The sequence below is a fragment of the Pipistrellus kuhlii genome, unplaced genomic scaffold (genome assembly GCF_014108245.1).
Source record: "Pipistrellus kuhlii isolate mPipKuh1 unplaced genomic scaffold, mPipKuh1.p scaffold_m20_p_7, whole genome shotgun sequence".
NCBI classification, from domain to species: domain Eukaryota; kingdom Metazoa; phylum Chordata; class Mammalia; order Chiroptera; family Vespertilionidae; genus Pipistrellus; species Pipistrellus kuhlii.
In genome coordinates, this window is record NW_023425573.1 from 74,381,220 (window position 1) to 74,404,094 (window position 22,875).

General features: G+C 53.6%; 1 protein-coding gene across 2 annotated transcripts in view; it reads left to right on the forward strand.

The window, feature by feature from the left end:
* Positions 1–1,629: 1,629 nt before the first annotated feature.
* STEAP3 (STEAP3 metalloreductase) overlaps positions 1,630–22,875 on the forward strand; it is a 46,297-nt gene continuing 25,051 nt past the window's right edge. The window contains exon 1 of one of the 2 annotated variants that reach the window (XM_036421932.2): positions 1,630–1,751. In XM_036421932.2, coding sequence (XP_036277825.1) covers positions 1,673–1,751 — 79 coding nt within the window. In that variant the 5' untranslated portion in view covers positions 1,630–1,672. Of the gene's footprint in view, positions 1,752–8,980; positions 9,066–22,875 lie in introns of those variants that run through there. The other variant, XM_036421933.2, reaches the window with a different exon arrangement.

Sequence of the window (22,875 nt, forward strand, 5' to 3'; positions counted from 1 at the left end):
AAATTAAAGTTTATGTATGAAACCTGACAACCTCGGGGGAGGCCTGTTTGGTGGCCTTACAAACTCAGAGGCCTAAAGTAAGCACAAAGTTTAAATTCAAACTTTTTTTTTTTTTAACTATCAATAAAAGCAGTATAGGGTGGGTAGTCATGACCAAAGCTGGTATCTTCCCTGTAAAAGGTCAATCTTTACCACCGTAACTATTGTCTTTTGCATCTATGACAACATTCCTTTGGAATGTCAGGGTAACCCCCTTTTTTCCAGACCCCCACTGGGTAAATCCTCTTTTTGTTTTACCATGTTAATTGTTGACTATGAACTATTATACCTTGTACCCACCTGTGTAAAAGAAGTGTGTGTCTATGTCCCATGCAAGTTCCTTAGCCAGGGACCTGACCCCTCAGGGTGCAGGAAATTGGAAGAACACATGAATGACCTTAGGTAGGTGGGACATGCTTTATTACGAACAAAACAGCAACTACTGGCTGGTCAGCGGCACCTTATACACGCACTCAAACGAAAGAGGCCTCCTGCAATTAGTTTTGTCCGTGCACCATAACACAAGCAGGTTATTTAAGGGTGCGCTTGCGCAGTATGTACAGTGCTACTGCGGAGTCACTGCCTGCCTGCACGTGTATGGCGAGTGGGCCTTTAACCTCCGGCGTACTCCGGTCAGGGCCCCCACCATCGATCGTTTTATTTTTTATCCAATCCCAGAGGTTTCCCCACGTGGTTTCTCCTGCCTCCCTAATCTATCACCAGCGGATTTCATGCAACCCATTTACATTTCCTCCTTTGATGGAAATTTATAAAACAAAGTGAAAAACTGCCATTCTCTGTACCATTATCCCAATACGTTGAGATTCTGCTTCCCGGCAATTATGGACAGTTTGGCTCAAATAAACTCACAAAAATTCTTCACATTTTTTAATGTTTCTTACACTAACAAGTTTAATAGCATGTCTGCCTCCTGTGCACATGGGAATGACTGAAGCTATCATCTGAAATAGCACCTTCAGCTAAAGACAAAAGATGATGCTGGGGTGGAGAGTCGGTCGTGGGAGGTAACCAGGAAGAGCTCAGTGACCCAGGGCGAGGCTGCCGCTGAGTTCCAGTGCAGGCCTGGCTCGAAGGCAGAGCCCCTTACCACGGAGATTCCCTTACAAATGTAAGTGTCCTTTACAGAGCCTCTCCCAAGTCTAAAGATAACATCTCCCTAAAGATTATATCTGGGCCTCAGTAGTATTTCAGCTCCAGATGACAGATGAACCAGGGGGACCCTTTTCCCAAATGTTTCTCAAACTTTGTGCTCACTTTTAGGCCTTTGATTTTCAGAGCCTCTCCCATGCCTGCTGTTTCTTACATTAACCAGCCTCAAATAATCACTACCCCGAAAGGGGCATATTTTGGGGTGACAAGCTGCTCCCCTTCACCTCCCCTTGGGAGCCAAGACCCAGAAACAGAATTGAGCAAGCTAAAACATCCCCAGGCCTCGAGGGATGTGTGCGAACCAGTTTGTTTGTACATAGTCTGAGGCCACTGACCCCACCTGTGCTGGGCGAGGCCATGACCTCCTGACCTTGAGTAGCCTGAGTCCACAGTCCACGCTGTGCTGAGCGAGCGCCGGCCGCCCAGCTGCAGACCCAGCGCAGAAGGAGCAGCACATGGAAAGATGGCAGCTGAAGGCTCTGGTGCACAGGACCCTGCCCTAGGCTGTGGAGAGCCCCCCACCACGAAGAACTCCGGATCAGGTGAGATGGGCAGGGTGTGCAGGAGGGAAGCAGGGAGGGACACAGTGTAAGCACCCCAACTTGGTACCAGTGATGTTGAAAACTTGGTTCTTTTTTTTTTTTTTCTTTAATGTTTTTGTTGATTTTAGAGAGAGGAAGGGGGAGGAGTAGGAGGAACATTGATCCGCTGCCTCCTGCACATCCCTTATTGAGGCTCAAACCCACAACCCAGGCATATGCCCCAACTAGGAATCCAACCAGAAAGCTCTGGGTGCATGGGACTATGCTTACCAACTGAGCCCAGGGCAGCAGTGCCCTTGGTCAGGGAAGAGAGGGTTTGGGGGTTATGAGAGGGCTGTAAGCTGCCTGGCTGTTTAACTATTGTATTTTCCTATTCTGCTTTTCCCAGCTGTTTAGCCAGTCTCAGTGACCTCTAGCTGGATAGGTTTTCTTTTCTCCTAAATCGGGGTAGAAGTTCCAGGACACATCCTTCTCTCAACCCTCCTCTCCCCCCGATCCTCTTCTCAAACAAAATCCAGCTGAGGCCGTGCCCTGACCTGGCCGTTACCATGAAAGGGGGATGGCCACGCAGGGGAGAGGGTTTGTGGCTGTAGCACACAGCCGTTTCCACGTCATCTGACTCAAACAATGTGCTGTTTCTAAAAGCAGCTTACGGTTGCTTATAACGAAAAGCTTAACAATAAGGCTAATAGTGCATTAGGCACAAAAAGCATGGATTAAAGGAAAAGAAAGTAGGATGTAAATACAGTTGACAAGGTTAACTCAGTCATGAATATGGGTCTGCGTATCATAGTAGCCATGGTAAAAAAGGAATAGGATCAGTTATTGGAAAGGAGTAAGCATACCAGTCTTTTATCTGCTCCTTGAAGCTTTGCATAGCAGGCATTGAGTGTTGTGAAGGACAGAGTCATTTACTCCATATTTATAAAAATTCAGAAACAGCCTGGCTAGGTAGCTCGGTTGGTTGGCGCACCATCCTGATATGCCAAGGTTGTGGGTTCGATCCCCAGTCAGGTCACATACAAGAATCAAACCAATGAACGCATAAGTAAGTTGAAAGGCAAATTGATGTGTTTTTTCTATCTGTAAAATCAATTTAAAATTTTTTAAATTCAGAAGCGTATTAAACAAGTCCATTTGGCTCACAAGGTCCTTTAAGAAAACGAAGGGTGTGAGCAATATTAAAGTGCGACCCAGTGAGGATGAGTGTGGCCCAGGATTGGCTTTCTGTCTTGGCCTAGGTGTGCAAGGAGTTGGTATTTCCTCGATTGCACTGTAAACCAGCATTTCTCAGACTTCCATGTGCACAGTCTCTGGCAGTTCCTGCTAAAATGTGGTTCTGATTTGGGAGGTCTTGGCTGGGCCTAAGGCTTTGGAATTTAAAATCCTCCCAGGCCATCATGTGCCTGCACCGGGAGCAAGGGGCAAAGGCCCAGACTTCTGGAGTCGGCGCTTTGCCCTCTCCCCTAGCTGAAAGGCAATGCTAGGCTCCCACACTCACTGGAAGGCCCTGCTCCTGGGCTCACTCAATGCTCCCGGGAGCTGCTGGGCCAGCTTCCTACATTCCCATTGGCCAGCAATGGCCTAGTCACAAGCCAACACACTGGATCTCACACAAAAAGTTATCAAGTTCTGTGGATTAAAAAAAAAGGTGGGGGGGGGGGGGAGGTTCTGTAGAAAGTAACCCAAAAGGATCATGGTAGGTAAGTCATGCCTTAGGCTTATACCTTCCCTAGTGAAAGCTTAGCCTTGCCTTAGGCAAACTCTGCCCATGGTCCGTGCATCTAGTTAACACACATCTGAAACGCTTCTTTTCAGACCCCTCAAGCAAAACCTCCCTCAAGAGACCACATGTTCTTGTTAACTCTCCTGTAAACCAATCCCTGCTTCACTGCCTCCCATCTTCATGGACTCTTCCTTAGTTCCAAATGCAGAAGAGCAGCTGCAAGCTGTCCTTCCAGGAAGCATTTCCTCAGTCTGTTCCTGTCTTGTTTCCAGGCATATCTCCTGTGTGGCTCAAATGAATTTTTATAAAAATTCTGTGTAGGTGTGAACTTTCTTATACGGACATACCTACTATGTGCCAGGGAGCAAAACACCCACCCCCAGGCCTTTACCCACCCTGCTCTTTAGCAGCTGCCTTCAGAGCCTCCTCCACACCTGTGCTGGCCACAGCTGCAGCTCCTCGATTGTACTGCAGACCAGCATTTCTCAGGCTGCCACGTGCACACAGTCTCTGGCAGTTCCTGTTCAAATGTTGCTTCTAAGATAACATACCTCCGAAATGTCATAGTAATCTTATTTTCCACACAACCTTACAGGAGACACGGCTCCCCAGTCTGATGAGCTCAGAGAACATTTCCTCTTGGGAGAGTTCATGTTTCAGCCGAGGACCAGACAGAGGGCAGCCTTATGCCAAGCTAGAGTACCAACCTCAGGTGCAGGGAGCTTGAGGGGTGGGTACATCTCAGTGCCCTGTCTCAAAATAAGGTGCCATGTGAAAACAGAGCCTGTAGCTAAATCCCAGGCCCCGAGCACACCTGTGCCAGCTTGCCTTCCTCACAGGTCATGCCCGTTGCTCACATGCCTGAGCTCTGGGAGTTTCTGACGTGACTTTTCACAGTGGCAGACAACTCTCCATTTGCCCAAATCATCCTCAAGACCCCTTGAATTTGTGGATGAAAAAGGGGCAACACACTTAACCTGACAAGCTCAGGGGAGGCCTGCATGGTGGCCTTACAAACTCAGAGACCTAAAATAACCACACAGAATGGTCTAAACATAAAAATTCCTAGCTAAAGGAAGAGGGTGGGGGAGGTAGAAGAGGGTAAAGGGGGATAAATGGTGACAGAAAGAGACTTGACTTTGTGTAGTAACACAATACAGTATACAGATGATATATTAGAGAATTGTACACTTAAAGTCTATATAATTTTATTAACCAACTAGAGGCCCAGTGCAAGAATTCATGCATGGGTGGGGTCCAGCCAGCCCAGCTCCAATCAGTGGATCAGGGCCAGGTCTGTTGGGAGGAGGAGATGGTGGGAAGTTAGCCGGCTGGCCTGCTGATTGGGGTCAGGAGGCCAATTGGGGATGGGGCTGGCCTTGGGAAGGTGCTGTGGGTGGTGGGCCAGCTAGCCCCACCCCTGAATGGGGTGGGGGGCCGATCAAAGGCCAGCAGACTAGGGGAGAGACCATGGGTGGTCGGCCGGCTGGTCCTGCCCCTGATTAGAGTAGGGGGGCCAATCAGGGGCAGAACTGGCTTGAGGGGGAGGCCGTGTGCTGATCAGGGTGGGGGGGGCCATCTTGGGTGGGGCCAGCCAGGGGGATGGATCACGGGAGGTTGGCCTGTTGGCCCCACCCCTGATTGGGCTGGTTTACTGGCTGCAGTGGGTATCATAGTGACCAGTCATTCCAGCATTCTGGTTGCTGGCTTTTATATATATATAGGTCACCCTAATAAATTCAATAAAATTTTTAAAGTTAATAAAAATATTTAACTAGAAGCAAGCATGGCAGGGACACATCCTAGGCCTGAAGCTTCCTTGACAAAGGTCAATCTTGACCTTAACTGAGCCCGCCTACTGACTTTTTGCATCTAAGCTAACATACCTTTGAAATGTCAGAGTAATCTCCTTTTCCAAACTCCATAGGGCATAACCTCCCACCAAAACAGGAGACCACAGACTCCTCATTGTTATCTGTTTCCTGCATAGGATCTCTATGCTATGTACCCAGCAATGTAGGAGTATGTGCCTCTCTGTCTGACTCTTCATCCAACCCCAGCAATTTCCCCCTTTGCTTTCTCCCTCCCCATAATCAACCAGTGATGGATTTCACATAATCCCCTGCATCTCCTCCTTTGACTCTAGTCTAGTGTATAAAATAAGCTGTAAGACTGCCATTCTCCAGAGTGTTTTCTGCCTGTAACCACACAGTCAATGGGTCAGTGCTGCCTGTCACTACTTGAGCAAATTAAGCAGAGACAGGGTCAAATCATATATGAGTGTTTATTCCAATACTGTTGGCAGAAGGTTATCCACAAAAATCTGCTCTTCAGCCCCCCATAACCCAGATGCTTATATAGGTAGGAAAAGATTACATGGGGAAGTAGGGATTACGGGCAAGGAGAAGTAGGCTATGCAGGCTGAGTGGGAACCCATTACTTGGGCAACAAGATTGTTAATCTTTCCATGATAATAAGCAGTTCATTTTAAAATATACATACTTTTATTGATTTTCAGAGAGGGAGAGAGAGATAGAAACTTCAGTGATGAGAGATAATCACTGATTGGTTTCCTCCTGCACTGGGGATCAAGCCTGCAACCTGGCCATGTGCCCATGACCAAAACTGAACCTAGAACCTTTCAGTCCATGGGCAAAAACAGGTAGTTCTTGAATGAGAATGGACCACATTCCCAGGTCCAAGGTTGACTCCCAGGTCCTGGGGTTATACAACTCCCAGCCAGGTTAGAATGTCATATATATATATATATATATATATAGTGAGTGGAAGGGAGAGGGAAAGATAGAAATAATGATGTGAGATAACACATCTATTGGCTGTCTCCTACTAGAGCCCCAACCAGGACCTGTTGGGAGGAGCCTGCAACTGAGATGTGTGCCCTTGAAGGGAATCAAACCCAGAACCCTTGGGTGTAACGCTCTAGCCACTGAGCCAAACCAGCTTGAATGCCCTTTCTTTAACCAGCATAAGGCAATTATGGTTAACGAAACATAATTTGTATTTCCCATAACCATAGATATTCTATTTTTGCCCCATAACAAGTCCATTGAGCTTTTGCTTCCTGACAATTTTCGATTTGGCTCAGATAAACTCATAAAAATCCTCTAAGTTCTTACATGGAGAAATTGCAGCCCCACTCCCTCCTCACATAGGGGAGCAGCTCCCTGTGCCCACGTTTGGAGGCATCTCCCCTCGTTTGGGTGAGAGGAGAGGTGAGGGTGCTGCCGTGGCAGGACTGGCTCCGGTGGCCTGGCTCCCAGCCAGCGCTGTCAGAGTACATCAGGGCACACTGCTTTTCCTGGCCATCACGCTTTAATAGTCAGTCAGAATATTTATTTTGTAAAATGGATGTGCGGCCTATAAATGTTGCATCAATCCGAGAAGCTGAGAGGGAACAACAGCCCTCCTCTCTGACCGAGTAGGACGTGACCCTAGATTCTCATCCCGACGCTCCAGTCCTCTGAACCAAAAGGCTACCCTCCTGGTTAGGAGACGGGAAAGCTCAGGAGGTGGCAGCCACGGGCTCCCTAAAGAGAATGCCCAGCAACTCCGGTGCCCCTTGCATCAGAGGTACTGGTACACTGGGCACTCCTCAGTCCCCAACACTCTACCAGCTCTGGGCAGGCAGGGGAGGAGGCCAGAGGTGGGCAAGAGCCATGGGGGAGCTTCTCGGAGATGCTGAAGGAGGCAAAGAAGGGTGAGATTGGGAGTGCATTCATTCAGCACCTATTTGCTGAGCACCTACTTATGTGCCAGGCACTGGGAATGCAAAAGTAAATGAGACAGAAAAGCTGCCTGCCCTGGGAGAGCTCACGAGAGAAACACTTCCTGTGCCTGGTGTGATTGCCCACCTGGACCTGCCAGCTAAGAATTTACCACCACATCTCCTGTGAGGTTACTGTTCTCACAGCCTCTGCCAGTTCGTCTCCCCTATCTCTCTCCAGTCCCCAGGAGCCCCACAAAGATGCCTACCAGGCCTCTTGGGAGGAATGCTGAGTGGATACTAGGATCCTTTCAAAAAACACTGGGAGACTTCAGCACTCGTTTTCCAAGTTCCATGTCCTGTGCCACCCATTGTTGTTGCAGGAAGGATGCTCAGAGACCCCCGTGAGCTATCGCCAGTATGTGGAGAGCACCTACTCTGTGCAGGGCCCATGCTAGGGGCACCAAGGGGTGGGGTGGGAGGGGGGGGAGAAGCTGGTTTCTGTCTTCTTAAACTTTACAACTCATTTCAGAGGCAACTCACCATGCAAAGGCAGGAACCAGGCCTTGGGCACCCGTGTCCCCAGCACTTGGGACGTTGTGTGGCACTGCAGGCTCCCTAAGTGTTGAAAGGATAAAGGACCTATAAGACAGAGGGCGAGGCCCTGAGGCAGGGTGGGGCAGGAGGGTCCCGGAAGAAGACTGAGAGGATCTGGGCCCTGGGGCCAGGCAGAGAGAGGGCTGGGAAGGGGGTTTATGTTAGGAGAAGACTGTGGAGGCGGGCAAGCACCAGATGTTCACGGGTGGGTCTTGGTGGGGCGGGGGGGAGGAGAGGCCCCTCACAGCAGCATTCCCGCCACGGGGCTGGGGTAACTCTGCCTCTTCTTCCCACTGAGCCCTCTGAGGCCCAGCCCCGCTGCCTCTGCCTGGGGGTTCAGATAACCCGTTAGGGCTTATCTCTCCAGCCCAGGTTTGCTTCCTGGAGTGCTTTGAAGGTCTTTACCAGGGGCTGGTGGACTATGCCCCCAGCAATATTCCAGAGAGAGTCCCAGGGATTAGATAACGGTCTTGGTGCCTAGCTTTTCCCTCCCACCGAGTTCTCGTGTTCTCGCAGGGAGAGGAAGAGCAAGTAGCACCCCATGTGTGGTGAGTGAGATGGGCATCAGATGAAGGCACAGACCTTTAGGGAGTATCCACGGGATGCCCCCCTCGTGCCTGCTGTGCTGCCTTCAGCATGGGGACTGAGGAGCCGGGGAGGGAGGGGTTTGGGGTCCCCGGAGTCCACAGAGGCAAGTTGCAAAGTGCCCGGCAGCTCCGGAGGCCTATGGGGACTATTGGGCCTGAGGATGGCCAAGGGACATGGATGGGGCAGGACCACCGAGGCCGGAGCGCAGCCTTGGCCAGGGGCCTCTGCCGCTGCTTCCCGCGCAGAAGGGAGCAGGGCCAGCCGGCATGCTGGCTCTCACCCTGTGGAGCCGCCGAAAGCCGCTGTGAACTCTGACTGGGTTTGAGTGTCCCTCTGGGTAAGGGGGCCTCAGAAGTCACAGCCTCCAGGCCCCCGTGCTGGTTCACAGGCGGCTCCGGAGTTGTGCACACTTTACTGGGAGCCACGGCGGCAAATGGGGAAGCTGCGGGATGGCCCCGACCCTGGGCGAGGGGGTAGGGTGGCACGTTGCCGCAGCCGGGGCAGCGCGGACAGCGGACGGGCAAGTCCCAGTCCGAACCTGGGAGGTGGCCCAGCCGGATAAGCGGCCGCCGGGGGCGGGCGGGCGGCGGGCGGGGCGCGGGGCGGAGGAGGAGCCTGGGCCGGGCCACCGCCTCCGGCGCGGGTCCGTCAGCGGCTGCCGGGAGCGGCGGGCGGAGAGGTGAGTGACCCGTACCCTGGACGGTCCGGGGACCTGGGCTGCGCCATGCTCGGATCCCGCGACCCGGCGCTGCCCCTGTGCGCCCTGTGCCCTCCTGTGCCTCCCTGTGCACCCCGTGCCCCTGTGCCCCCTGTGCCATGGCCGCCCGCAGCCGGCAGCGCCCCAAGTACGCAGGCGACGGCGGCCGCCCGACCCGCCACGTCCCGGTGCCCCCGCCGCGCGCCCCGCTTCCTCCCAGCCGTGTGCGCCGGGGAGGTGGCGGGGGGGGGGGGGGGTGCGGGGGCCACCCGCCCAGGTGGCCGGTCCCTGCTCCCTGGTCTGTCTCCGGCCTCAGGGAGGGCCGGGGCCGGGGGCCGGGGTCGGGCTTCCCAAGCTGCTGCCCTGGCCAGGGAGGCGTCCAAGGAGCCCTACCATGGTGGGAAGGAGGCACTTGGCTAGCACTTCCCTCTCCCGTGCATTTTTCTGAAATCGGGGTGGGCTGCCGCGTGGTTGGAACTTGGGGAAGGCACTTGTGCGTGGGGGAAAGCAGGTCTGACGGTGTAATACAAACAGTTCAATAACAAACAATACAAAGTAAACTTTCGGGTACTCACAACTGGAGGCTTACCTTTGCCCACCCCAATGCTGTTCAGGGGCTAGAGGCGGGATCCGAGCCTGGCAGGGGCGCTGAGAGGCCTCCAGGGCCAGGCCACCTGCGGGACAGGCTCCAGAAGTGGGGTGTGGGAGCCCCTTCCACCTCCCGCGTGGTTCAGGGCTCCGGTTCTGGAGAAGGCCGCACACAAATGAAAAGAGACTAGAAAAGTATTAATTTGGGAATATTGGGGGCCCACCTCTGGTGGGAGGACTACTCCAGGCTCTGGCCTTGCCATCCCTTTTTTTGAGACTATGGGATACACGGACAGCCCGTGGGCAGGTAATTCCAGTAACTGGCAGGTGGTCTGCTCGGTAGGGGTTTACATGGCTATTTGGTGGGAAGTTGTCTTCATTAGATGGGAGGGTGGGCTCTGACCTTTCAGAGCTTCCAGGTTCACCGGCCTTCCGGGTTCGCTGTGCAGTCTCTGTTACTGGGACAGTGATCGGTTCCGGCAGTGGGGGTTCTGACCCACCCAGGGAAGCATGTCTGTCGGCGCATGCAGTGATGATAGAATGAATGGTAGACATTTATTTTGCATCTGTCTGTGCCGGCAGCCTGCTTCGCACACAGCCTCGGGATGGGAAGGTGCCATTATTTGCTGGTTAATGACGGGGAACTGGAGCCTCGCAGAGCACGGGCGTTTGCAGGGGTACCCTGGCAGCGAGGTGGAGGAGAGGACTGTACAAAGCCCGGCTTGGGAGCCCGGAGGAGCCTGCTCGTGGGAAAGAGGCATGTTCTCAGGGTTGTGGCAGCCCAAACAATCAAGTGCTGGCAGCCAGAGTGTTCACAAGACCAAATTGCTCACCTGGGTGAGTCCCTCAGTCACCTGCAAGGTTTGTTAAAAGATGTTTAGCCTGGCCAGCATGGCTCAGTGGTTGGGCATTGACCTGTGAACCAGTGGATGGATTCAATTCCTGGTTAGGGCATATGCCCAGGTTGTGGGCTTGATCCCCAATGTGGAGCATGCAGGAGGCAGCCAACCAATGATTCTCTTTCTCCCTCTTCCTTCCCCTCTGAAATCGATAAAAATATCTTTAAAAAATACAGATGCCTGGTACCACCCCAACCAAGGGAATCCCTATCAGCAGGGGGCACCCCCAGCCCCACACCCAGCCACGGTCACCCTGGGAGCGGGACCTGTTTTACTGATCTCTAAGCCCATCTCTACCCCCAGGGGCTGGCCGAGGGGCTGGCATGAAGCGTGTGCTTAATCAATCTCTGATGGATGAGTGACTTAGTGATAGAGGTTTCCTGTAGGCCCTGGCCTTGGAGCCATGAGTGCTGGGCTCCCCAGGGCCTGGCCTGGTCACACCGGGACCATGTCTCCAGCCTGGAGATGCCAAATGTGACTGTCCGTGCCCCATTGCTCCTCCCTCCTTGGATTTATCAGTTATGGGCAGGGCCCCGGGGAGTTGAAAAGTGAAGGTGAGTGACTAAAGTCCACAGCCGCGCACCTCCGTGGTAGAGGGTGAAGGGAAGGGCTCCCGGCTTTGGGATCAGATGGACCCAAGTCTGAATCCCCACAGCTCTGCTTGAGGTGACCTTGGCAGTCCTCAGCTCTGAACTCGTTTCTTCATCTGTAAAACCTTGTTAAGGGCTTTGCACCTGATATTCCTATAAATAGGGTACAATATTGCCTTCCTGGGGGATTAATTATGTGAAGGGCAATGAGTTTAGGAGTGCAATATTAGGAACTCTCTCTCCTTCACCCCCACCCACCCACCCACTCCCCCGCTCCACTCCCACGCCTGGGGACCTTCCAGACTCATCACTCTCGTAGTCTGAACCCCTCAGTTCACTAGAGAAGATAAGGCCCAGAGAATGGCCTCCATTGCCCCTTCTCTGTTGCAGAGCTGGCCTCAGGCCCAGCCCCAGGACTCCTGTTCAGTGCCCTGGCCCAGGCTCCACCCTGGGAGAAGCCTGCCTCCTCCTCATAGAACCTCGGCCGGTGGGTGGTGTCAGGTGGGCTGGGGGAGCAGAACGGGCTGTGCAGTGACATCAGGCTCCCTGGGCCCACCTGAGGCCGGGTCCACCTTTTCTGCCCTCCCCCCCAAGCACAGCCGCGGGTCTTCCTGGGCGCGGCAGGCTGAGCTGTAGGTTGAGCACTCCACGAAATTGCTTTCCAGCATCTGCACCAGGAATGGGCCTCGGTTTAAAACAGAGACACTTGCCAGTTTAAGTAGTTTTAAGAGCCTATGGCCAAGTCGGCTCTTTTCCTCCCTCTTGGGGTTTGGAGAGGCAAGTGCCTCTTTCCCCCACACACTCTGCCCTCACCAACCCTGTTCAAGAGGATGCGAGCCAGGATTCAAAACCAGAGAGAGACAGTGGTTCTCAAAGGTCCAGCGACAGAAGTCGCACTTCCTGCTACAGCAGGGCCCACCTTCATGTGCAACTTGACCTCCTCCCAGTCTGAGGCCTCTGCATGTCAACCCTTCACATCCTCGTCATGCACCCTCCTGCAGGAGCCACTTCCTTCATGCCTGAAGTGACAAATCTCCGTCATCACTGAACACTCAGCTTCCCACGTGCCAGGCCCTGGGCCAAGCATGCTATATGTGTGAGCACATTAGAATCTTCCCATTCCTAAGACATAGAAAATGTTCTCCCAACTATTTAACTTGCCCGAGAACACACGGAACTCCAATCCATTCTTTAGATCCCAAACTTTCGACTCCTAACCACTAACTATATATCCTTGTCCAAATCCTCTCATCATTTATTCATTCAACAAACATTTACCCAGCCCCAAGGCCTGGCTGAGTCCCACTTCTGGTGGGATGAGTGTCAGTTGCCATTTATGACCCTGTGGAAAACCCACTCCCCCACTTTTTTTCTAAATAGAAGTGAGGGAACTGTATTTCCCAGGTCCCCAGTGATAAGAGCCAGGATTCACAACCAGAGACAGCTCCCTGCTGAGCTTCAGCTATAGACTCCTGCCTGCTCTCAGCGCTCCATCGCTCCATCAGTGACGGGTGATTTATGCGAGACCAGGAATTTCTGAATTGTCACTTCAACCCAGGGCTCAACTCTTCCCAATCAGTCTGTCCTCATAAATCACCATTGTCACCTGGCAGAACATGTGACAGGTGGCACTAATTGTCCTGCAATCACATAGCAGCTTATTCTTGTCTCCCTTTCCACTTCATGAGAGCCAGGTGGGATCTAAGCAAACAGAGCACTTCTTAAGCCTCCTGGCGCTATCACATCAGGAGATTAAAGTAAAAAACAGCCCCAAGATTATGTCAGTCACAGGTGAATGTAATGTGGGGACTGGCAAAGGTGCCCACTAAGCTTCCCAGGTGGAGTGACGCCCAGTTTCTGTGTAGATAGCAGGTCCCAAAGCTGGTGTGCTGGCATCTGATGGAATGACCCTCCTGTTGCCATAGCATCGATGTTTGTGGTGGCCGAGGGCCTGTACCGAGGCTTTCTGGATGACCAGGCCAGCACATGGGTCAGGACTGTGCATTGGACACACCGAGTGGGGTGAGGGTCCGTCACCATTTCCAGAAAAGCAACCTCAGCCTGGGTGGGGCTGAGCAGCGCAGGAGGCAAACCTGGCCCTCTGCTCTGCTCCATGGAGATGGCTCCAGACTGGCCAAAGCGTGTGGCACCCGGCACTGGAGGGAAGGAACAGGACAGTGCCAGCCTGGGCAGCCGGGGTAGTCAGGGGTGTTGGGGGGCTCCCCCCGCCCCCCCCCCCCCGCCCTCTGGCCTCCCAGGATTGGGAGGTTGGAGGCTAGAAGTTGGAGGCCTGAGCACGCTCTGCTCCTCTGAGTTCTGGCATCGCTGCTTCCTCTCCTCCCATAGCTTCTACAACTCTTCTTGAACATTCTGATCTGGCCTGGCTGTCTGTGGGAGGGGAATGGGGATCCAGGTTTGCGGGGAGCTCAGGGAACAGCTAAAGGCTCAGTGAGAACCCCAGGGACAGGTCGCAGCTGACCGGGATGAACCCAGGAACCGTGGGGGTGCTCTTGGAGCTCCTGCCCCCCACCTGGAGGGTTTGTTTCAGAGGAAGCGTGGCTCCTGACAGGACGGTTCTCCAAGGGGCTCAGACCCCCCAAGTGTGATAGGAGCTGAGTGTTGGTGTTCACTGCCTGAGCCCGTGGGCCCAGCGGCATCGACAGACCCCAGTGAGCAGAGCGCGCTGTGTGGGACTGTTCAGACAGGCGTGGCGGGCACGCAGGTCCCTGCACTCCTGGAGCTCAGAGTCTAATTGGGAAGCTGAAATGTGAGCGTGCTCAGAGCAGAGCACTGTGAAAACAAGAGAGTGCTAAGGTGTGGCTTTGAGGGCCCTCAGATTCACTGTTTTACTTAATCATCGGGACAGAGAAGGAGTAACCTGCCCACGTCTCAGGGCAGACTCATGGCTGAACCCAAATTCATACCCAGGTCTGTCTCACTAGATCCACCAAGGAACACAGCTGCTTCTCTGACTCCAGACCTGGAGAGCTATGTGGGGCCGAGGGGGCTGGGAAGCGCCTACCTGCCCAAGGCCCTTCAGGGCAGGGGTTTGGATGGCCAGGGGGGTGCCCAGATGTCAGGGTAGGTAGCAGTGTTGGCAGAAGTGCGGAGCAGCAGGGACAGGAGAAGGGGGTGGAAGATGAGCTAAGGCGGCATCAGTCTGCATGTGGGACAGCGCTGGACTCCGGGGGATCGAGCACCTCGGCCCACAGGAGGCTTCTGTCCAGCAGAAGAGCGACCCCAGCCACAGCAGTCAACCCTGCGGGCGCTGCTCTGTTAATGACAGTGTAAGCCTGGCTGCGCCTGTGGGGTATACTCTGGTTATCAAGTGCCCAGGGTTACTCAGAGCTACAATTTTCCAAGATCACCAGTCTTCAAACAAGTTGAAAACAATAGAATGCTTGTCCTAGGACTGAAGTTGCATAATTTGCATTAATGATAGAGAAGCCTCCAAACCGCTGGCTCCCTGTGCTGTGGGCGTGGCCTCCCTGTGCTGTGGGCGTGGCCTCCAGGCCAGTGGGAAAGCCTTGGCAGCAGGCAGGTCCCCAGCCCGCTCTGCCCCGACGGTGCTGGCCTGTCTGTCCTCCCCACCATCATGGTGACCATCCAGGAGAGATGGCCAGGAAGCCTTTGTTGGCACAAAGTGTGGAGAGAGTTATCGCTAAGCCTGTGACAGCCACAGTGATTGCAATAAATTACCTCCTCAGCAATTTGTAAATTGCCACTTTCTATAGCCATTATGTTTGGCTTTGTATCCCCGAGTGTAAAAGCACCTCCCTCTCTCTCTCCCTCTCTCTCTCTCTCTCTCTCTCTCTCTCTCTCTCTCTCTCTCTCACACACACACACACACACACACACACACACACTCTGTGGAGAGGCAGTCTGCCCTGCTTGGAGGACATTATTCATTCTATGTGTCCTGGGTTCTGCTGCTCTCCTTTAGTTCCTGGAGCAGACTTGAGTCTGAGCCCTTAGTTAACATCAATGAGGTTTCCCTTCCGAACTGGTGTGGAGCCAGAACGCTGAGCAGTGCCCTCTGTAACCCATCATAGTGACCAGCCGCCCACGGTCCCAGCCCCTGGGAGGTCCCTCGCCTTCCAAACAAGAGTCAGGATTCCCACAGGTGGGAGGGAGACCCGGCAAGAAGGGTGGCCTGGGTCACGGTGGAGTTGTCAGGACTGGTGCTTCAGGCCCTTACGTCGCCAGATGTGGTGCCAGCTGTGGTGGGTAAGTGGATTAGGGCAGGTCCCAGATGGACCCCTGGGAGTGTGCAGCCCCTTCCCACTCGCCCCACCAGCCCCTGGCTGCTCGCTGTTTCCTGTCATCTCGGGGTCCCAAGGCCCTGAGCTGCACAGTTCAATTCAGGCGCCCCAGATTTGCGACTGGCAACACAGAGGGGAATATAATGAAGTTCTTGCCAATATAAAATGGGAATATTACCTACACCGTAAGCCAGGAGCTTTGTGAAAGCAAAGGGCTCAGGATTTATCACACAGCCCCTCGGTGAGTGAGAGCCGTGTGGGGTCCGGCATGTTAGAGGAAAAGTCGTTAATGCCTCTGATGCATTTCTGTGGAGACAGGCCCGCCGGGAACTGTAAATTTTATTTATTGGTAACCGTTTCCGGGTTGGTTTATCACAGAACTGCTGCTGTACGTAATCGAACCGGATTTTTCTAGAATGATTAGGAAATCTAGATGTCTGTAAAAAGCCCTGTAAGTTATGCACTCACTTTTATTTCGCAAAGCAGTGCCCTTTTCTGTTAGACCAAATTTGCACGCATGTGCATTGTGTGTGGTTTGGCTTATATGTGTGTGCTTGTGTGTGTGCTGAGCTTTTTGTATTCCCTTTTGTAGAAATTTCTCCGCCTTCCTTTTGAAAATATAATGATTTTTTTATGATGTCTAAGTAACCATTCCAGGCAGTATTACAAAGAAATGTAGCAGGAAGATGTTTGTGAGAGCCCATCAGAAAGGGACCGTGCCCGCAGAGAAAGCAGAAATGTACCGATTAAGATGCATGTGGCTCTGATCCAGCTTTTAAGCCCCAATTCGAGACCAGCATCTTCCACCTTGTCTCTTCTCGGGTCAGCTGTGGGGCCCAGGTGGGAGGAGGACTCCGGTGGAGCTTCCTTTTTGCCTCCTGGACCCCTGGCGTAAGAGGGCGGGGGAGGCTCGGGGCCCTGCAGCCATGTCTGGAGTCCGGGACAGAGGGTGGATTTGCAGAGACAGCCTGAGAACGAGGGGCTAGGAAGGATGGGCAGCTCAGCAAGGCCAAGGGATGGCCAAGAGGAAGGGAGCAGACCCGTGGGGACCAACTGACGGCTATTACTCATGCCATGGCGACGAGCCGCCCCCCTCACCACCCTTCAGGAAGCTTGGTGCAGGGATTGGCTGTGACCAGGGCAAGAGCCAACGTTGGGGCCTTAAAGAAGTCCTAACTGGGCCTCAATTCTCTTATCTGCAACATGGAAGTCATGAGAGCTTTCTACACGTCAAAGCCAGAGTGGGATCTTTCCCTGTGGACCTCGCCTCACAAAACCTTATCCTCTGTGACTCCTGAGCTCTGCCCACGTGCCCGGGCCAGACACTTGCTGGCTGCTGGGCTGTGACGCACCGCTGCCTCGCTGCAGGGCGGTGATTTCAGAGCCGGGGAAGCCCAGGGTTTCTACATGGAAGAGGAACTCGGGACTTCCTTGAAAACAGGGAAGTTTTTATTTCATTTTATTTTATTTTTATAAATAATTTATTTTTTTAATATTTATTTTTATAAATAATTTGCTTAGATTATTTCAGATCCACAAAATGGTAAGGATTTACAGGGGCTGCTAGTCATTTTACCTGGCTGGGAACTGTGAATTACTATATGGAAGGGTATTAATATTAATATTAGCAGGTGGGAAGGAGTCATGGAGATTATGGGGGCGGGGCCTGTGAGGGAAGGGGACGGGGAGAGGGATTAATCCTGCTGCCAGGAGGTGAGAGCTTCCCGAAGTGAGGTGACCTTTCCGCTCCACCTGGGCTGCCATCAGTCGGAGGAAGGGACTTGACTAGCAAAAAGGTTAGGGCTGTGACCGTAGCAGGGGAGAGCCTGACACTTGGGTGCGGTGGCCACTGAGCAGGCAGGACTGGGGTGGGAAAGGCCAAGGAGGCCATCCCAGTGGCCACAGCTGGGCCTCACCCCCCCCCCCCCCCCGGACACCCTGCTGGAGGGAAGCTGGGCAGACTCCTCTGCATGGCTGCCGCCTGCCCCCCATCTCAGAAGCCCGCGGGCTGGGAGCCACTGACCCGGCATCCCTGCAGCCTCCTTCCCGGGACCCGGTACCCACGTACCCCGCTGCCGCTGACATGCCTCATGTGTGTGTTTGGCTTCCCACTCGGCCAGAGCTGCCTGAGTCCATTGTGTTGTCTGTTTATTTGCAGTGTTTAAGCACATATGGGCATTATTTGTCTTCTGAGTTATTAAGTCCATCAAACAGGGAAGTGCCTGGCCAGGCTGCGGTGGGATTAGAACCTCGCAGTATTTAGTCTCCGCTGTGTGCGGGAGGCTCCGCCAGGTTCTGAGGAGAAGGCCCGATGCACAGCACACTGCCCTCAGCCAGTCTAGCAGCGAAGTCCTCCAAGCCACAAACAGTAACTGAGCACCACTTGGTGCCAGGCCCAGGCTGGTTGCTAGAGACACAGAAGTGAGTCAGAAGTGACCCCTAGTTCGGTGGGTGACAGACAAGTGAACCGGTGTGTATCGCCAGTGGTAACGTGACAGTGCAGCGTGAGTCCCCGGAGGAAGCCAGGAGGCATTCCCGGGGACTCCTGCAGAAGCCCAGAAGCCACTGAGTGTCAGCAGGGGCCTCCCTCCTCCCCCCTCCACCCCCAGAGGCTTCCTGGAAGAGGCAGCCCATCTGCTGGGCAAAGCAGGGCAGCATGCACCTTAGGCCTGGAGTCAAACCACATGAGGCAGCTGAGCTCCTGGCGGAAGCCCCTGGAGCTGCCCCCATGTAGCTTGGCTGCCTCTGCTCCTTTCCCTGTACCTACACCTCCCTGCAGGGAGCAGAGCTTCTAGCCCTGTTTCTGCAAACCTACGCCATGGCTGGGGAGTGAGTGGGGCAGCCACAGCCCACAGAACCGATCTGGCCCCGGGGTTTTGGCTCCCAGTGTCCCTGGAAAGCAAGAAGCCACCCACCCGGGCGCTGAGCTGCAGCTTCAGCTGCCCCCCCTGCTACCCTCCAGCCCCGGAGGAGCTGGCGGCCACCCCCTCATGCCAGCTCCCCGACCTCACCAGGTGGAGGTCAGCTGCTCCTCCGGGCTCGCATAGTGCTGGCCCTGCCATCAATGAAGCACTTCAGTCCTTGCCGCAGTGTGTCTCCAGCCTTGGCCCTAGTGCCTTGCTCCACGCAGGTACGCAGTAGGTCTACAGGGAATAATAAATGAGGAGTGTTTCAGATGAGGATGATCTGGACCAACTGTTGCCTAAAACCGCACAGGCTGTGCTCTGCATGCCCCGAGGTCTGTCACAGGGATCACAGGGTCAGTGGTGCCCTGGGTTGTGCAGCATGGGCATCATGCGCCTAAAGCATCTCCTCTGCCTGGAGCTCCTGGCCTTGGTGCTGACCACTGGGCCTTCCCCATCCCTTTCCCAGCCAGCACTGGCCTCCCTCCTGCCTCTGCTGCCCTGGCTGGTGATGGCTTGTCCAGTGAGCAGCTCTTCCAGGCCCCGCCGTCAGGGGTGAGAGAGTCCTGCTTGTAGAGTAAGGCCATCTGAATTCCCGGTCATCTGGGGAACTCGGTCTTCGGTGAAGATCTCCCTAGTTGGGGAGTTGGGGTGCCCAGGATCTATGACGTCTCCTCGTACTACGCCTCTGTTCACCCTCAGCCCGCAGTGGGTCCCTACTGTCCCCCCCACCTGTCCCACCACACAGGAGGGGAGGGGCTATGGGAGCCTCCCTGTGGCGTTGGCCTCACTGGCTCAGTGATGAGGCTGCCAGGCTGCCATGGTCCTGGCTGCCTTCTCCTCCCCACAGAGACCCAGCTCTGGCCCTCAGGACCTGGAGGAGCATGGGGAGAGAGCACTGCTGCCGGGTCCTGGGGTGAGAACCCAGGAGAAGGTCCATGTGGAGCGGTTCTTGCAAGTGATTCCATACATTCACGCCTTGCACAGAGCTTCTACCGCAGTGGTTTTCAGAGAGTGGTCCTGGGACCAGCAGCACCAGAGATTCGGGGGATGGAGCCTGCAGCACTTCTTAACAAGCCCTCCCAGGAGCTCCAGTGCCACTCAAGTTTGACCTCACGTGTGCCAGACCCTGGGCCAAGCGCGGGAGGTGCCAAGTGCGTTTGACTCCATCCCTCCCTGGTGGAGCTTGGAGTCCAGGAAGGAGGCAGACAGGAGAGAACGAAATACTGTCAGCGGGAAAGGGGCTGCTCTCAAAGGCGTGGAGGCAGAGAGGCAGCTGGCATGGGTTTGGCCCAGGAACTGAGGGTCCTGGCAAGGACGGTGGTCTGGAGAGCCCCCTGGCATGAAGGCCATCTTGGCAAGGAGCAGATGTTGGGACCAGCTGCCCCTCCAGGGCGCCTGGGGCCCATGGCTTAACCCCAAAGCACCCTGGTGCTCTGCCCCTGACCTCGAGCCCTTCCCTTTCTACTCCCCGAGTGGCAAATGGCAGCAAGTCAATTTCTCCAATTGTCCTGGTGGGAGATGTGTGCGAACCTCCAGGCCATTACCTCCGCGCACATTTTTAGAAAAATTTTAGAGCCCGTTTTTCCATTCAGCAGGGAACATCATGTATCGATTTAGGAGCATCTATTTCTGCCTTACACAGACAAGAGGTTTTCAAAAATGCCAGATAGAGAGGAACAAAATGAAAATGAGTGAACTTAATAGTCTCAGAGCATGGCACGTGGCCTATCTCATATAACGTGACCATAGCTCATTACTGCAGCAGCACACGCTTGTGCCGACGAGGAAACCGAGGCTCAGAGGGTAACGTGACTCAGTGAGGCCACCAGGTCGTAAGTGTGTGCTGCCCTTCGACCCCTCTGCCTCTCAGTCTGTACCTTGCTGGCCTGCTGGGGAGTAAATCCAGCACGTCCTGCGATTTCTGAGCCCACCCACACTCTGTGGCTGCGTTGTGAGAGCCGGCTGGCTCTCAGGGGCTGATTCTCTGTCTAAAGAGGGGGTTAGTTAGGTGGGGAAAGGGGAATGACTCGGACCTAAGCCTCCCCCCTCCCCCCAGCAGCTTTGCAGCTGTGTGCCCTGTAAACCCTCAGCCACGTGGGTAATTGGTAAATGATACCCCCCCCCCCACCCTCTTACCAGACCGCATCTGACTTGTTGGCTGACTCACCCCGGAGCTGGGTGGGTTGGCCTCAGACCTCAGCACCCTTCTCTGCCAGCCGCCCCATATGGCCGGGAATGCTGTCTGCTTGTGTGAGGTGAAGTACAGAGAAGCCGCTGTGTGAGCAAAAGCTGCAGGGCCCGTTCAGAAGCTGAAAGGCCTGCTTAGCCTATTGCATCGCCTCCCCTGCAACAACAGTGAATGCTGCTGATTATGTGCCTCACTTTTCTGAAGCTCATGGGGCTTAGAAGCCTCAAATAGTGGGAAACAGCCAGGAAACAACTTTGGAAGATCATAGAACCACCAACATGAATGTCCAAAATCCACACATTAAGCTCACGAAGAGTCCTGAAGCTCTCACTCAAAACATGTTCGGGGGATTATGAATATGCTACTAGGAATGCTGATGTTCACATTTTTGGTGGAAATATGTTTTCATTTCTTTTGGGTATTTACCTGGGAGCCAAATTGCTGGGCCACATAGAAACTCTGTTAACCCTTGAGGCACCGGCAGACTCTTTTCCACAGTTGTTGCACCATTTGACATTCCCAGTAGCAGTGGATGCAGGTTTTGACTTTTCTACATCCTTATCAATGCTTGTTATCATTTATCTTTTTTATTATAGCACCCTAATAGGTGTGAACTGATGCCACATGGTTTTAATTTGCATCTTTTCATGTGCTTATTTGCCAATTTGTATGTCTTCTTTGGAGAAGTGTCTATGCAAGTCCTTTCCCCCTTTTTATATAGGTTATTTGTCCTAATACTTACCTCTTTCTGTTTAATTTCTTTAAAAACCTTTATTGATTTCAGAGAGGAAGGCAGAGGGAGAGAGAGATAGAAACAATGATGAGAGAGAATCATTGATTGGCTGCCTCCTTCATGATCAGGGATCGAGCCCACAACCCGGGCATATGCCCTGACCAAGAATCGAACCATGACCTCCTGTCCTAATTCATAGATCGATACTCCACCACTGAGCCATCAAGGGAAAGCTTTTATTTTTATTTTTATTTTTATTCATTGATTAGAGAGAGAGAAACATCAATTTGTCGTTATACCCATCCATGCATCCTGCGTGTGCCCTTACCAGGGATTGAACCCAAAACCTTAGTTGCATTGGAACAACACTCCAACCAACTGAGCTACCTAGCCAGGACTGCCTTTTAAATATTTCATTGTAAGAGTTCTTTATCTATTTAGAAACAAGTCCCTTATCAGTCACATGATTTGCCTAAGTTTCCTCCCATTCCATGGGTTGTCCTTTTACTTCCTCAATGGAGTGTTGCCTATATTTCTTGTTCACAGCAAATTAGCAGGACTTGGGTGAGGAGAGGGGAGATTTTAAGAGGTAAGTCAATTTGGTGATGGTGAGTCTTGACTTGGGGTGGTGAGCACACAATCCAGTGTACTGATGACGTATTATAGAATTGTGCACCTCAAACCTGCATAATCTTGTTAACCAGTGTCACCCCAATAAATTCAATGGGAAGGGGGCTGGGGGGGGGGGGCAAGAGGCAGACAGACAGCTGTGATCAGTATCCTGGCATCCTCCCTTGCTGAGAGCAGGGTCTATAAAACAGAAGACAAGACCCACAGGCATCTCTTGCAGCTTGGGTGATCCCTGCCTTTCGGGTGAGAATCTGACTGCCTTCTCTCGAAATATACTCTGCATTTTGAAAGGATTTCTGTCCCCCACGGATACAGTGAGATTTGAAGCTGTAAGTTCCAGAGATGTGTGCCTTCATGGAACCCCTACCATGTGCCAGGATGGTGCTGAGTGACAGGGGGAAAGCATGGAGCACACACAGCGACCTCTGCCCTCCCTAAGGTGACAGGAGGGCAGGAAGGCGGACAAGCATGCGAGTCAGCAGGCAAGGACTTCAGAGAAGTTTCCAGCCACAGAGCAATGCCCCAGTGTGACAGCCCTTGCTGTGCCCACTGAGGGCAGCTGGGCAGCTGTAGCCATTCCTTTTGTACAGATGAGGAAACTGAGGCTAGAGGGAGGAGGAGGCTAGAAGTGAGGAAATCATCCCATAGGACCAGAGTTTCAGCCTCTCAGATTACTCCTTCCAACTCTGCACATTTTCGGCTCAAACAAAGGTCTGTGCAAGAATCTGTGTTTTCACTCGTGGCTTTTGCTGAGGCCCTGGTGCTGGCGTGGCACACACCAGTGTGCCCCAGGGAGCGGAGCCCTGGTGGGTCCCTGCGCTCTGCCCTTCCAGCCACCGGTCCTCTTCCAGGAGTGCTTTTCCTGGTTCCTCCTCGCCTCCCTCAGGGCTCGGCTCAGGCCCGCCCGCCCGTTCTGCCTTTGGAAGCCAGTGCCCTCTTCTCAGGAGGCCTTGTTCAACTTCCTCCTGTGCCTGGCACTCTCCCTGGGCACAGGTC